Source organism: Phalaenopsis equestris, unplaced genomic scaffold, assembly GCF_001263595.1.
Source record: "Phalaenopsis equestris unplaced genomic scaffold, ASM126359v1 Scaffold000194, whole genome shotgun sequence".
Lineage (NCBI taxonomy): Eukaryota > Viridiplantae > Streptophyta > Magnoliopsida > Asparagales > Orchidaceae > Phalaenopsis > Phalaenopsis equestris.
In genome coordinates, this window is record NW_018164636.1 from 255,738 (window position 1) to 271,539 (window position 15,802).

Below are 15,802 nucleotides of genomic sequence, written 5' to 3' on the forward strand. Positions count from 1 at the left end.
GCCACGGGGGAGGAGACCGAGGCAACCCGCCGGGAAAGCTTCCTTCCGCCGCCGGTAGTTTCAAGAGAGGGAATAGGGCGCCACACAAGCACGCCCTCTCGACTCATTGCGCTGGAAGAGCCGGCGATGGAGGAAGATGAAGCCGGCATTTATCCTCCGGATTGGAGAAATTTTGCGCCAGGAAACCGCATGCGGATTAGTGACGGATTGGTGCGGCACTAAACTGAGCTCGTGTTAGATTTTAAAAAAAAAAAGAAATAATAATGTAAAAATCATAAGTATTATAATAATATTATATTAAAAAATCGGGGGATTTGCATATAAATACCACTCAATCTTATAAGTTTCATTATTTATATATTTGTTTCTAATAAAAACCACCCAAATAATTAGCACTAAGGCTGTTTGGGATCAATTTTTATTTTTTATTTTTTATTTTTGAAAAAAATTATAAAAATAAATATAAAAATAATATTTGTCTATCTATTTTTTATTTCTTTGAGAAAACATTTTTATTTTTAAAATATTAAAATAGAAAAAATATACTTTTGTCTCTTTTTGAAAACACAAAACAACAATTCTCCTAATCCACTCGCCTCCTGGGGGGATTTGCATATAAATACCACTCAATCTTATAAATTTCATTATTTATATATTTGTTTCTAATAAAAACCACCCAAATAATTAGCACTAAGGCTGTTTGGGGTCAATTTTTATTTTTTCATTACTGAGTTTTGGTTTTATACTTGTTTTCTTTTTGATGGCTCAACTATTTTGTATTATCCTTAATTAATACATTCCCTCTATGAGATCTTCCTTCTTTGTTTTTGAGTCTGTTTGGCTCAGTCTTTAAATATATTACACTTGATTGTTCCTTCAGAAATTTAAGGGCTGTTTGGGATCAATTTTTATTTTTTATTTTTTATTTTTGAAAAAAATTATAAAAATAAATATAAAAATAATATTTGTCTATCTATTTTTTATTTTTTTGAGACATTTTTATTTTTAAAATACTAAAAATAGAAAAAATATGTTTTTGTCTCTTTTTGAAAACACAAAACAACAATTCTCCTAATCCACTCGCCTCCTGCCGGCCACCTCCCGTGGTTCCCTCCCCCTCACCGTTGTCACTGCAGCCGGACTCTAGTCGCCGCCCCCGTCGGCACTACTGCAATTGTCCGCCCTCCGCTTGTCACCAGTCTCCACTGCCACCCCCGCCGACCCTCACCGGCCCACCACCAGCCTCCATAAAAACAAAGATAAAATATATTAGACTGAACACAAAACCCAAAATAAAAAACAGAATGTATTCCCAAACAAATCCTAAACTTGAGTTTTCTTTTATTTACTGCTTTAATCCCAAAAAAAAAATTGAGGTATGAGTTATAAGTTCGTCTAATATTTTAAATAGAATATAATTTAGTTGGAAGTAATCTCAACAAATATAAATACATATGTTTATGTTATGAAAGATACTAAAATTACAAATGAAAAAAACTGCATTATGCAGAAGTTTATAATACAAAAACTTTCTTTTGCTACGTTATTTAGATAAAAGACAAATATAACATGGTTCCCTTCTCCCAGCCGAACTTAGGCAATGGCGTCGGCGTTGGGGTCGAGCTCCACTAGGACGAGCTCTTCCCTACAAGAATCGAGTCGCCGGAGCGGATAATCACCCTCCCCACCAAACTACAGCCAAAGCCCGATTTTTCTCTCGCGAAACACGACGGACCAATTCTAGGAGATGAACTTGGGCATCCTGACAGCACTTCAGATCAAACCGGTTGAAGAACCAATTTACAGTTGTGAAGCCAAAACCAATGAGAATGATTGAGAACTGCCAAAATTCAAGTCCAATGTTCCACCAGAGATGTGACAATTATAGAGAGCTGCAGTCCCAGAAAGCTGAGCTATAGTGATGGAACAGAAATCCCATGGAATGCTGCAGGATTTAAACACTGGTATGGCATTATAGTTGCCTGCTGGTGAAGATGGTTGTGTGGACAGACAAATACGTGATTTTAATATTTTTACTGTTTTCCAGATGACAATGCTTCGGTGGATGAGTGGCTTTCCACTTAGAGACAAAATACGAAACGACTCTATTCATGAAAGGGTTGGTGTAGCATCAAGGGCAAATAAGATTAGAGAGACTGGTCTTAAATGGTTTGGAAATGTTAAACGTCGACCATCTGATGATCCGATTAAGAAGACAGATGTTTTAGGTTCAATATATGTTAAGAAAGTTGACCTAAAAAGACTTGGGCATATCATATAAAACATGACCTTAACCTATTAGAATTAAATGAACGTACGATACTTAATAGAAGGCAATGGGATCAATATAAAATTCAAACATATGAGTTCAAAAACTGAAGCAGCTACACATCAATAATTTGTGTTTAATTTTTTGACCAATTTCATATATTTATAACACTGAATTCTTCATTAACTAAAAGAACTTTATAATTATATAACATGTTTATGTTGCGCTTACAAGTAAAATCATATAAAACTATATCAGTTTTGAAAGTAAATCTCATGAAATAGTCCTTTGCAAGTTTTCAAGTATATGGTTCTCAGTCATATAAATCTAGGTATTCATGATAAAAAAAAATGGAAAAATAAAGGAAGCATAAATAACAATGAAGGCACCTTTTCATAAGACTAACCTTGATGATGACTGCCACATTAAACATAGAAAGAAAACAAAACATGATTTTGCTATTGGATGAACTTAAGATCATACAATATCATAAGAGAATAAGATAATTTCAGTATAATTAATTACAAAACAATGACCATAAGAAAAAATCAAACCATCAAAATTTCTATATTACAACAACAACAACATGTCTTTATCCCACTAAGTGGGATGAAATTTCTATATTGATGCCACAAAAAAAAAAAAAAACATATTTCAAAATATCATCATAGCCAGTGTCATTGCTCATAATTGCCAACAAAGTCTATGCCCAACATCACCTAACGTCAACAGCAATACCGTCGCTTATCATCACCACCAGTTGAAAGCCATCATTCCATTGTCTTCAGTAACAAGTCACTATTCAAACATCTTTATCAAAGCCGACAGGCCCTTGTTCTCAAGTATCTCATTGTATAGGAATGATTGAGCATATTACTAACAATCACTTCTCCAACGCTTCCAGACATATCCTAATTCCACCATAGAAATCATTTTCATAGTTCAAATCTATCACATCAAATATATTACATCTCCAATTACTAGAAAGAACATTTTTTGTAGTTTAAAACTTGCATTAACAAAACAACGTTAACAGGGCAGTGCCCCAAAACTTTTCCCCCTTTTTAGTTTCTCACATAAGAAATTCTATATCTCCATGAGTTGCTTTCAACTTATCTTTAGCATATGTGCATTATTTTTTTTTCAAAATTAAAATAATAAATTCTATCTTCAACAGAAATAAATATTTTAGCACATAACACACAATATGACAATTATAATGGATGATTGCCAATTTATAACCCAAAGAAATATCTGATCAATAACTTTGATGGTGTCATCTTTAGTGCATGATTGATGACCAACTATCAGCGTCTCTACCGTAGATCCATTATACATTCAAATTATTTTCAAATATAATACGATAACTTGGAACTATGAAGTATGTTAATTTATGTCATTTGATAGATATAGATCAAGAAAAAGCTTAAAAGTTTGAAAACTTTTCAACATCCATCTCCAAATAAACAAATGCAAGATATTGCATACAAGGAATATAGAGGAAGTCCAATTGAGACAAATACACAAGAAATGCTTTCAACAATTTGAAGGAAAAAAAAAATAGTGCAGTCGAGTCATCCAATAATATTTATAATGTGACTTGTTGCCATTCCAAAACTCATTCCTATCTTACGAAGTGGGATTTTTAGGAGTGGCACTAATTGACAAACAAAAACATACTTACAAACAAGCATTTGTAACATGTCAACATGCTCTCCATAAATGCCTGACTTGCTCAGCTCCATACCCGCTGCTTGCATGTAAAGAGAACGAAGAATGTTATAGCATAATAAAAGACGATAGGGCGTTGGAGTCATCTAATGGCATACGGTGATGGATGAGCAAGGGCGAATAATCTATGATTGATGAAGACAATTAAGCAAAGTTGGATGTCCTCATTGATCTATTACAGATAACGATTGGTGATGGACATTGACTTCTTTAGCTTTGATCAAAGATAAGCATCAGCGAAGATTGAAGATAAATGTCTGGTGCTAATAGGAAATGGCTTGGCATTTTCAAAGTCTCGTGACCTTCACTAAAAATTCTCAAAAAATTTATGAAAATTAGACATATTTTAATCTTTGGACGGATGTTACAACTTTTAAGCCATGATTCCGGACACTTCATCAGACCTAGAGAGATCACTCTTGTTCATTTTGTGATTTTTAAACATCATAGTTCTTTAATGATATCAAAATTGAGTAATATTATAATTGTTACATTTGTTTCGCGAATATGTTTCCTGGACTAACGACAGATCACAAGAAAATTCTCCCCCAAATGGTCTCGAGGAATTTCGTATAAAACTTCTAAGCGTTTAATTTAGGTCCATTCATAGTAAGTTCAAAATGTTCTTCACACCATTAAATTTAGTTTATTGAACTACACAATTCAGAATACTTGTTCAAAATAAAACTTGATGATCGCGATAAATTCATTTCAGCTGAAATATTATTAGGAGTTTGTATAGAATATCTTAATACCATTCTTTTCCTCAAAATGGTGACTTGGGCAACTAATCACTACGGCATGACAACACTCAAGCCAAAAAAAAAAAAAAACATGCCAAGAATTGTGATTTTTTCACCTTTAAAAATTAACTTTTGTAAAATATAAAAATTTATAATTATTAAAAAAAAAGCAAATACACCTCATATAATAATGTTTATAGATAAAGTGCATTAAACTTTCGTTAAGGGAAAAAAAGTCTACCAGAAAAGCATTTTCCAACCTCAAGTAAGCATATATGTAAAATAAATAAATAAATAAATAAATATATATATATATATATAGATATAGATATGCATATACATACATATACTGTGTTGATCAACTAGGTTCTAAGTTCAACCAGAAGAGCTTCGGCAGTTGTTCCTACTTATCCAAAAAAAACAGTGCATTTTCATACAACCACTTCATCAAGGACAAAATGATGATTAGGCGGCTTGTTTAGCCACAATATCAATAGTCATTGCGCAATTAGCAAATCTCCAGAACGGTTGCAAATAGCACATGAGCTTCTAACTTATGTGTTTTCATCCAAGAAATAATAGTTATTACTGTGTCACTATTTTACAAAAGCAGGTTTCCAGGGTGTTACAAGTCACATGAAACTTCTCATATTAGTGAGAGAATTGAAATAGTCATAAAATTAACCACTATATTGTAGCATTCCTTGGCCTACAAATATACAATAATCGTTTCTTACGACATTGGAATTCGCTGGTGAGTAGGGGTGTAAATGAGCTGAACATAAGCGAGCTTGAGCTCAACTGGTGTTCGGCAATTTAAAAAATACCAATGTTCGTGTTCGGCTTGTTTATATTTCGAACACAAAAAAATTGTTCGTGTGCGCTCGTTTGCTTAACTAAGCTGAACTCAAGCTTTTCGCAAACAAAAAACCATTTTGACAATCATAATCATGCATGCAACCGTTAAGGGTGTAAATGAGCCTAGCTTGAATAGTCCAGACTCAGCTTGTTAAAAAACATTATTGTTCGTGTTCGGCTCATTTATATATCTGGCTCACTTGTTATCGAGTCGAACATGAGCTATTCACGGACAATGAGCTATTATCACACAGTCGTAGGATGTTAAGGATAGGGCGAGATTTAAATCTTGTTATTTATATTAAAATATTCATTTAAAAAGAATTTAACATATTTTTATTCTATTTTTTAGTAAGTAATTTTAAATGATTATAAATCTTTATAGCATTGCAGTCAATTAAATTATTTAAAAATAATACTCATTATAATATATATATATATGTATATATATATAATTATTTCAAGCCAAAACGAGCCGAACATGAACAAACAAAACTTTGTTCGTGTTCGGCTCGTTTATATATCGAGCGAAAAAAAATTGTTTGTGTTCGACTCGTTTGCTCAGCGAACGAATCGAACACGAGCTGTTCGCGAACAATGAGCCATTTTGACAGCCCTACTGGTGAGAAGTCACATATGCGCTCATGCTCTTCCAATTATTGCAAGCTTTCTATTGCTCCACTCAAGAAACACTAACAACATCTAAATTGCACAGACGCCTTACCTTGCATAATCTGCATGTCAGAATGAACTCTTCTAAACATAGATTTCTAGACCCAAATCAATGGCCAGCCTTGCAGAGTTCATTTTGTAAAAGTCAGTCAGAATATTACAAGCTTAACTTCGAAGCTCTTATCAGGTATACTATTCTAGACTAGTTGCAGACCTCATAAATTATACGGTTTCAATTATTATCCAGATTCAATTCCAGAATTGTCCGAAAGGTTCTAGAAGAATGAACAAACGATGTGACACCTGCCATTACAGGAACAATGTGTTTTTGTTAAGGGTTTCTGCATAGTGTTTGTCACTAAGACCTATTTGCAACTGTATATTTTGTCGTAGAATCGATCAGAAATTAGTATGCCCCAATTTTTTTATGGCACCAACATGATAAAGCAATAAACAATAACTTCAAACAAAAAAAAAAAACAAAATTTGAATCAATAAAAAGATCAGCAACTTTTTCCCGCGATTGAAATCCCTAAGATCATCTTTCTAATCAATATTTTTACCACTCTTCTATTATTCTCCTCTTAATATTTGATTTTTCCAACATTCCTTCTGTAAAACGATGAACATGAATGGTAAAAAAATCAAATTAAGGAAGAATTTCAGATGTTACAATTCTCATATCATTTATATGGAAGAAACTACCTAAGAAAATCTTAAATTATGTAGATGTTTCTAAAAGAAAGAAAAAAATCCATGATCTGATTGATCCTCCTTCGGAACAAAAAAATTCAAAGTTTACACTTTATGATGAAGCAGATTTCATAATCTTAACATATGAGGTCTGAAATTAGTGGTATATATTCATAACAGCCAAAAAAGATGTTTAGAAAGCTATAAAATAGACTTAATCAAAAGTTAAAGATGCCGCCTCTCATTTATGAGAACAAGATGAAGCTATCAACAATCAGGGTAACTTTTTTGTTATTCAATATTTTAATACGATGAAGATTTATTAGCTATAACTAGATTTCTTACAAAGATCTCAACATAAAGAATTGGCGCTTTGGCTCTTAAATAATTAATAGAAAGAGAGAATATTTAACTTTCTTAGGAGACTCAATAATTAATTCAGACAAATTTAAATTCAAATTTAGAGCAGAGAAAACCTACCATCCCTAAATAAAGTCTTCCTACTTATACAAACCAAATGAGGAAAAGAAAATGATAATGCTTAACACTACAAAGTCTAGAACATTGGCCATGACAGTAACTAAACCTTAGATATGAGATTTATTATCCTTGAACCTTTCCCCCAAAAAGGATGGGGCCTTCCCTAAAAGCAATCTGTGTTGTAATTACTGCAAGAAAAATGAGTGTATATAAAAAAAAATATTTTGAAAACTACACAAAAATCCCCAAGATTATAGTGCAAATAGAGAAAGTCCATCGAAAGAGCAAGCTTATTTTATTGAACAAGTAAAGCTAAACAGCAACAACAAGCCTTTATCCCACTAAGTGGGTGGGGTCTACATAAATCTTTTTTCTCCATTGTGTCCTATTGAGTGTCATATTTTAAACTAGTAAAGCTCATCTTAGAAAAAATTGACAAGCAATGAAATTTCTTCAATTTTTTTTCAAAAAATCTTTTGGCCCATGCTCACTAGCTCCAAGTGATACAAATTTTAACTCTTATATTTGTAATGCCTTCGGTAACTCCTTTCAACTTGCATAATAAATTCAAGTGGCAACAATCACATAACAATGCTTGCCAACATTTTCCAAACCTATAAACTTTATGCCAACAAAAAAAAAAAACAGCTCGTGTTTCTCTAATTACTATTAAAGGTCAAGGGAATATTCATATTTCTTCGGCATTTACACTCAACAATCGTTATCCGAATCTAGCAACGACTCTTCTTTCTAATCATAAACTCACCAAAGACTATAACTCTAAGGTGACATGTTTTATTAATCATTACTTATTTCACACCTTACTATGAGTAAGGCAATTGAGAAAGTAAGAGAAAATGATAGAATATATAACTACTTGAAAATAATAACCGCTTATCTTGCTCCTTCATATCTATTCTAAATAAAGACATCATTTGGGATCATCATCATAGACTAAAACATCCCTTTTTTAAAGTTCTAAAATGTATGTTTCCTTTTTTTATGAATGTTCACATTAAAAACTTTCACTATTAGACTTATGACATTGTTTAATATTTTAGAGTTCCATCTAAAAAATTATCTATATACTGTAACCATCTAAAAAATTATCTATATACTGTACTCCATTCATGTTACTTCACTCTGAAACTTGGAGATTTTAAAAAATATCTAATATTTTAGAGCTACAAAAATTTTTATCATACTTGAATGACATAAGTTCATCTTCACAAATAAAAATATGATATCAGTCACATTCTTCCAAATTTTTTCAAGAAAAAACCAATTTGATGTTAATGCTATGAAAATCAAAGCCTAACAGATCTCGAAATTATTTTAATCTAACTATATGTTTTTCCTTAATAAATAAGGTATTATTAACCACTTCCCATATCTTAACACCTTGTAAAAAATAGGGCGATAAAACGAAAAAAGATGCACATTCAAGTAGTTATAAAACACTTCTCTATAAAAATCCAATTCTCAAATATTATCAGGAAGAAACTGTCTTAAACTCAATATATCTCATTAATGGAATAGGCTTAAGAGTAATTAATTACAATAATCCTATCAACTTACTGATTTTTTTCCTACTAAACAATTGTTACACAAAATTTTCATAAAAAATTTCAATTATATGTTATATGTTCAAATCCACCAACAACATTAGACTAAACTGAACACTAGGGCACTTAAGTGTATTTTTGTTGGATATTCATCAGCTCAAAAAATATATAAATGTTATCATCTAATGATTAAAAAAATTCTTCGCTTGAAGAGCTGTGAATTTTCATAAAAATAAAGTTTCCCTCAAATCATAAGAAAAACAATTGAATTTAATATATTTTCTCTTGACATTCCAACTACACAAAATAACACATTACTCCAATCAGTAAGCCTATTTAGGTTTATTAAAGATAAAAAAAAAACAATTCAAACTCTCCAATATACACAAGATTTATAATCATTGTTAGGTAAATCCGCTAACAGCGATCAACAAATTACCACATATCTCCTTTGCAAACATTTTTACAACAATTTTATATTATATATAAAGCTTTCTTTATAAATATCAATTCTAATATCACCACAATACCAAAAACCCTATTAGGAGTAGTGAAAATAATAACTAAGAATCATAAGAGAAGATGAATGCTTTGAAAAAATCACAACTAGAAGATTACTGAGCTAATAAAAGAAAAAATTGTTAAGTACAAGCAGATTTTCTCATTAAAATATAAAGCAGGTGAAAATTATAATAATTTAAAGCAATATTAGAGGAAAAAGGTTACATCCAATTTTATGGAGTAAAATACTAAGAAACCTTACTCTTGTAGCTAAAATAGATACAGTTCACATCCTAATTTCTCTGGCTGCTTAAGCTTAGATGGTTCATGCAATAATATGATGTGAAAAATATTTTTTTAACATGTAAAAAAAATATTTATATGAATCCTTCATCATGATTGAACAGCTATTTCACAAAAAACTAAAGTGCCCTTAATAAAAATGTATTATATGATCTTAGACAATCCCAAAAAATATGATTCATCAAATTTACAAGAGTAATAAATAAAATGACATATAAACAAAGTTAGATATTATAAATTATTCATAAAACATTTCACTGACAAAAAAAAACAAATTATTATCTTGTATGTTTATGATATATTTATTACAGCTGATGACGATAAAAAAAATGATAATTGGGGCAAAACTCATTCCAAAGTTTGACAACAAAGAACTTTGCAAGCACAAATACTTCTTAGATATGGAAGTAGCTCGGTAAAAAAAAGCAAATTTAATCTCTCAACAAAGGCATATTATTGTTCTTTTTAGAGAAAAAAAAATAATCAAATTTCTAGTGAAACTCCAACTGAACTAAATTAGAAAATTAACACAAATAAAAAACAAAAGAAATTGACATTGGACAGTACAAAAATTAACAATGAAATTACTCTATCAATATCACACTCATCCTGATATCACTTTTGCTATTCATCTCATAAATAAATTTGTCCACAAAATAAAAGAATCTCATTTTTAAACTACTTAAAAATTTCTCATACATCTAAAATCTAAGTCCTGAATAAAACTTCAATATAAAGAATAAGAAACATTACAAAGTAAAAGTTATACTAATGTTGATATCACCTACGTATAGGAGACCAACTTCATGATATTACACCTTACTGGGTGGAAATCCAATAATATGCAGAAGTAAGAAATACCATGTAGTCTCAAGATCAAGAGTTCAATTTAAATTCAGAACTATTACTCTTAAGTATTTTTAATTTTAAACTCCTTGATACACCACTAACAAATTTTCATCATTCGGCACAAATCTCGATGTAATTTTTTTAACAAGAAACATTCAAACTTCGATTAAGAGTCATCCGGAGCTCTGATTTCAACAAACTTATAGTCAAACTGATCGACTCGATGAGACGGACCTAATGATATGAAATTCAGTCTAATCTGAGTCAAATCAAGCCCGGATCAAAATTAAACCACTATATTAAACCACTATTAGAGGATTTCCGGAAGCATTTGAAAGGTCAAACGAATGTTGAATCTAGCGAGTTCAGTGTCGAATCGAGCGTCAAGACGAATCCAACAAGCTCAATATTGCTCAATTCCGAGATCGTTAAGGCATTCAAATGTCCATCAAACGTCATCTGATCAAAGAGAGCTCTCCGGACCGTCCGATCAAAATGGTTCATATTCCTGTATTAATTGTACTCAAAACACTATAAATCGAGTCTCACCCCTAACATGAAGGGGGGAGGTTGAAGAGAGAACTTGAGACTTTGAAAAGAAGTTCAAGTCCAAGATCATACTCGTCATCGTCGATCGTCGTCGACCACCACTGACCGTCGGCAACCACCACTGACCGTCAGCCACCCCCCGCCGCCCGCCACCGCCTGCCGTCAGCCCCCGCCGCCCTCTGTAGCCACCGCCGACCTCCGTGGACCACCGCCGACCTCCGTGGACCACCGCCGACCGTCATCAATTGTCGTCAACCGCCGTCGATCACCGCCGACCTCCGTCAACCACCGCTGACTGGACGTCGTCAGTTGATGTTGTAATTTGAAAAGCTAATAACCCTTTTCCACCTGTGGGACAAGGGACATCTGTAATCCTCAACTTATAGTGGATTTTTACAACTGGGTCAGACCCCGTGATTTTTACCCTTATAAGGGTTTTCCATGTAAAAACTTCTGGTGTGATCACAGCTCGATTCATTTTTATCTGAGTGTGTGTTGAATGAATTTTCTAGCACGCATCACTCCTATAGATTAAAATTATACAAAAAATTTTAAAAATAAAATAGAAAGGATCTATGAAAATTTATATGACAAAAAATCTATCATTAACATTGCCTATATAATCCAGTACAACATTATCAAGCCAAACATATAGAGATGATTAGGCATTTCTTAGAAAAAAAAATAGAAATTGGTTAATTTGCATTCAGTTTGTAATCCCGCATTCAAAAACATCTTAAGTGAGCTTGAGATAATAGATTTTTATTAGTATTTAAAGGAGGGGGTGTTGAAAGTATTAGGATTGTTGAATAAGAAGTAAAAGGAGCTACTAATTTATGAGATTAGGAGTTAGGAGAATATGTGTCATGAAGTCATGAGTTTAATATGGAAAAAGGAGCATCATGAATTTATATACTAAACATGAAAAATTAAATGGAATGAATTCATAAGCTTAACATGAAAAAGGAGTGCACGTTTCCTCCCACCCGCCAAGATTGAAAGTTATGAACATCATTTTAATTTTTACATTCTTTATAATTAATAACTTTTAATTATTGTTTAAATAATTTTGTGTATATATACACGAAGAATGAATGAACAATGCCTTCTAATCACTTTTTATATGCATATCAATGTAAATAACCAATTAAAATTTAATCTACATAAATTATGGCAAGAAAAACTTCGTACACGCAATCGATGTACTCGTGAAAGTAATCTCCACAAATTATGGCTAGAATGGCTCCTTACATGCCACCTCATAAATTCATGTACTCATAAATGTCACCTCACAAATCAATGTGCAAGAATTTATCTTATTTAAAAAATCAGATCACATCGACCGCTCTAACCAGTTTAAATATAATCACTCCTCCAGTAGGTTCAATCAAGGGCCAAATACGATTTCATATATAACTAGCTAAAACTGGTTTATTTTCTAATTAATCTCCCAATTCTAATATTGATCAGTTTTTTACTTTTTGAATTTGATTAGATGAATCAAAATAATAAAAAAAAAGATTAAAAATAGGAAAAATAATTAAAATATCATGTACCAAAATTTTAATTTAAAATCATATTTAACATATTGAGTTTTCTCAAAACCTAAAAAAGAACATTAATTCAACCAAGAAAAGAAAAATATTCACAAAAGCTATACGTTAAGTGTTTAGCCAAGAAAATCAACAGTAGAATATAAATTCAGAAGAGCTGTAGAATGCAGGTGCACAGGTAAAAGATAAACAATAGAATTCAAAGTGCAGCTTAGAATCAGATCAAAAGGGCAAGAAGATAACTCCTCAAAGGAGTGATACATTTGAAACAACTCCAAGGAACAAAAAAAAAACATGTAGATATAAGACGAGCCAAAAAGCATTTTCTCAATGAGGATTTGCAAAAATTGCAGATTATTACATGAGTTTCATCCTTGTAGTACTAGTAAAAAATGTGTACAATGAGCTTCCCATATTAAAGATAAAAGACTGATGCAAACAAAATACCAGTTTGCCGTAATACCATTCACATAGCTAGAGCTTTCCTTACACGAGCAATACTAATGGAAGCCATGCGAACAAAACTCAAGGGAAGAACTTGCAACCTTTCTTCTATTCAGAGCGAGCAGCAAACCTCTCGAACTTTGGGTCGTTAAGATTGATACCGACCATGGCCTCCCCCAGGTCGCAGCTGATATCAGCCAGGATCTCTGGGTCCGAGAAATGGGTGACAGCCTGCACAATCGCCCTGGCCCGGCGTGCAGGGTCGCCACTCTTGAATATCCCAGACCCCACGAACACGCCGTCGCAGCCAAGTTGCATCATGAGAGCAGCGTCCGCCGGGGTCGCAACGCCCCCAGCCGCAAAATTGACAACCGGAAGCCGACCGAGCTGCTTGGTCTGCATCACGAGGTCGTATGGAGCAGCAATCCGCTTGGCGAAAGAGAAGACCTCGTCATCATCCATATTGCGGAGGGCTCGGATCTCACCCAAAACAGAACGGACATGGCGGACGGCTTCGACGACGTTTCCCGTACCAGCCTCTCCCTTCGTGCGGATCATAGCAGCGCCCTCACGTATGCGGCGGAGGGCCTCGCCTAGGTCCCGGCAACCGCAGACAAAAGGGACGCGAAAGTTGTGCTTGTTGATGTGGTGGTAGTCGTCTGCAGGGGTAAGCACCTCGCTCTCGTCGACGTAATCAACGCCGATGGCTTCAAGAATTTGGGCCTCAACGAAGTGGCCAATTCGGGCTTTGGCCATGACCGGAATGGTGACCGCCTGCTTTATCTCCTTGATGAGGCCGGGGTCGCTCATGCGGGCAACACCGCCCTGAGCGCGGATGTCAGCTGGGACGCGTTCAAGCGCCATGACCGCGCAGGCTCCGGCTTCTTCGGCGACGCGCGCCTGCTCGGCGTTTACGACATCCATGATAACGCCGCCGCGGAGCATCTGCGCGAGGCCAACCTTCACCGAAAAGGAAATGGATTTTTTCGGGTCGGTGAGGGCCGAATCGTTGCTGTATACTGTCACCACACCGCTTCCTGACATCGCGGTCGGTCGATCGATAGGTATATCTGTCTCGTCGGAGACCTAAATGAAATGGAATCGAATGCGTTCCTACAGATTAGGGTTTTGAATCAGGAGATGAGGGGCACGGTCAGAACTGTGATGGCTTATGCTTGGAAGGAATGCGCCCTCGGAGACCTAAATGAAATGGAATCGAATGCGTTCCAACAGATTAGGGTTTTGAATCAGGAGACGAGGGGGAGAAAGGCGAGTGACGGTCAGACCTGTGATGGCTTATGCTTGGAAGGAATGCGCCCCAGAAATCAGAACCGTTGGGGACTTCAGCGGCGGGGGTGATTTTGTAATTCATTGAGAAATTTGACTGCAGAAGGACCCAACGGAATTCATGGAAAAAAGGTCGTGTGTATAAACTCGCTAAACCCCAAATGGTTTATATATGGATTATTATAAAATATAAGAAAATTTTTATTTATATTTTGTTTTTAGTATTTTATATAAGCTTATTTTTAATTACTTGCAAATTGTAGAGTTTATATCAAAAAATATATGTGAATGAATCTCTGTGAAATCCAACGAGTCTTGTTTGTAATATATTAAGATAGTAAAAAAAAGTAAATGTCAAGCGTGTTCAAAACTTTTAAGTTGACTGAACGGAAGCATAGTCGAATAAAGAAATAGAATGAGTCCACTTCGAAGAGTAGCAGTTCATGACCAGCTCTTTTAACCGATTTTGAAACTTTTCATGAAATTGCTACGAAACGTCTTTCTGACTTTATGAGAAGACTCTTTATCGTAGAAGAGCTCCCTGCAAATAAACTTTTTGTGTTTGAAATATCAACGAGCCAAACATTAACACTGGTATTTTTGAACTAGCTGCACAGGAGTTGATCCCGGATTCGCTCGTGTTCGGCTCATTTACCGCCCCCAAGAAAGGCTGCAATAAAATAGCTTTTTCCCTTCCATTCACTTTTCTCATTTGTAGAATTTATTCAAGTAATGAGAGTTTAATGGTAAGATTCAACAGAATTGGATATTTACTTGAAGTTTAATTAGAATATGTTAACTTTGGAAGGAATTCTCGAAAGTGTACTGAAATTCAACTAAATTTATACATGAATTTTGTAAATTAAAAAAAAAACAATTATATTTGTACAACTATGACTATTATGAGGAATATGAGGTCAAATGTCTCTCATATTTAGGGTTGTAAACGAGCCGAGCTTGAGCGAGGTTAGGCTTGGCTTTCGGCTCGTTCGAAATTGTTCCTATTCGAAATCGGCTCGTGTTCGAAACCGGCTTGTGAACACTGTGATCTCGTTCGGCTCAATTTAAATATTTGTGTATGTGTTCGGCTTGAAATTGGTTCGTTAAAATTAAACTAAAAAAATAGATGTAGAGTGTTGTTCGACCCTGGATCTAATGTATGCAAAAGAAGACGCATAACCACATTACCACACCAGCAGTTATATTTTAAACTTAGATATAATTATATATTATATTATTGTATAAATAATTTATGTAATATATTATTATATAAATAATTATATAATTTTTTTTTTATTTCGAGCT

At 33.8% G+C, this 15,802-nt stretch overlaps 1 protein-coding gene across 3 annotated transcripts; it reads right to left on the minus strand.

Moving 5' to 3' along the window:
- Nucleotides 1-13,077: 13,077 nt before the first annotated feature.
- Nucleotides 13,078-14,591, minus strand: LOC110022499 (probable pyridoxal 5'-phosphate synthase subunit PDX1.1). 3 transcript variants are annotated; one of them, XM_020721466.1, is made up of 2 exons: nucleotides 14,411-14,591; nucleotides 13,078-14,296 (listed from the first exon to the last, which is right to left on the minus strand). In XM_020721466.1, the coding sequence occupies exon 2, from the start codon at nucleotides 14,252-14,254 to the stop codon at nucleotides 13,319-13,321; it is 936 nt and encodes a 311-aa protein (XP_020577125.1). In that variant the 5' UTR covers nucleotides 14,255-14,296; nucleotides 14,411-14,591; the 3' UTR covers nucleotides 13,078-13,318. The 3 variants fall into 3 exon arrangements, with proteins under 3 accessions (XP_020577125.1, XP_020577126.1, XP_020577124.1); XM_020721467.1 differs by having other exon boundaries at nucleotides 14,497-14,589; XM_020721465.1 differs by having other exon boundaries at nucleotides 13,078-14,369; nucleotides 14,497-14,588.
- Nucleotides 14,592-15,802: the final 1,211 nt, after the last annotated feature.

Coding starts and splice junctions, on each gene's coding strand:
- LOC110022499 (XM_020721466.1), bottom strand. CDS start 14,254: ATGTCAGGAAGCGGTGTGGTGACAGTATACAGCAACGATTCGGCCCTC.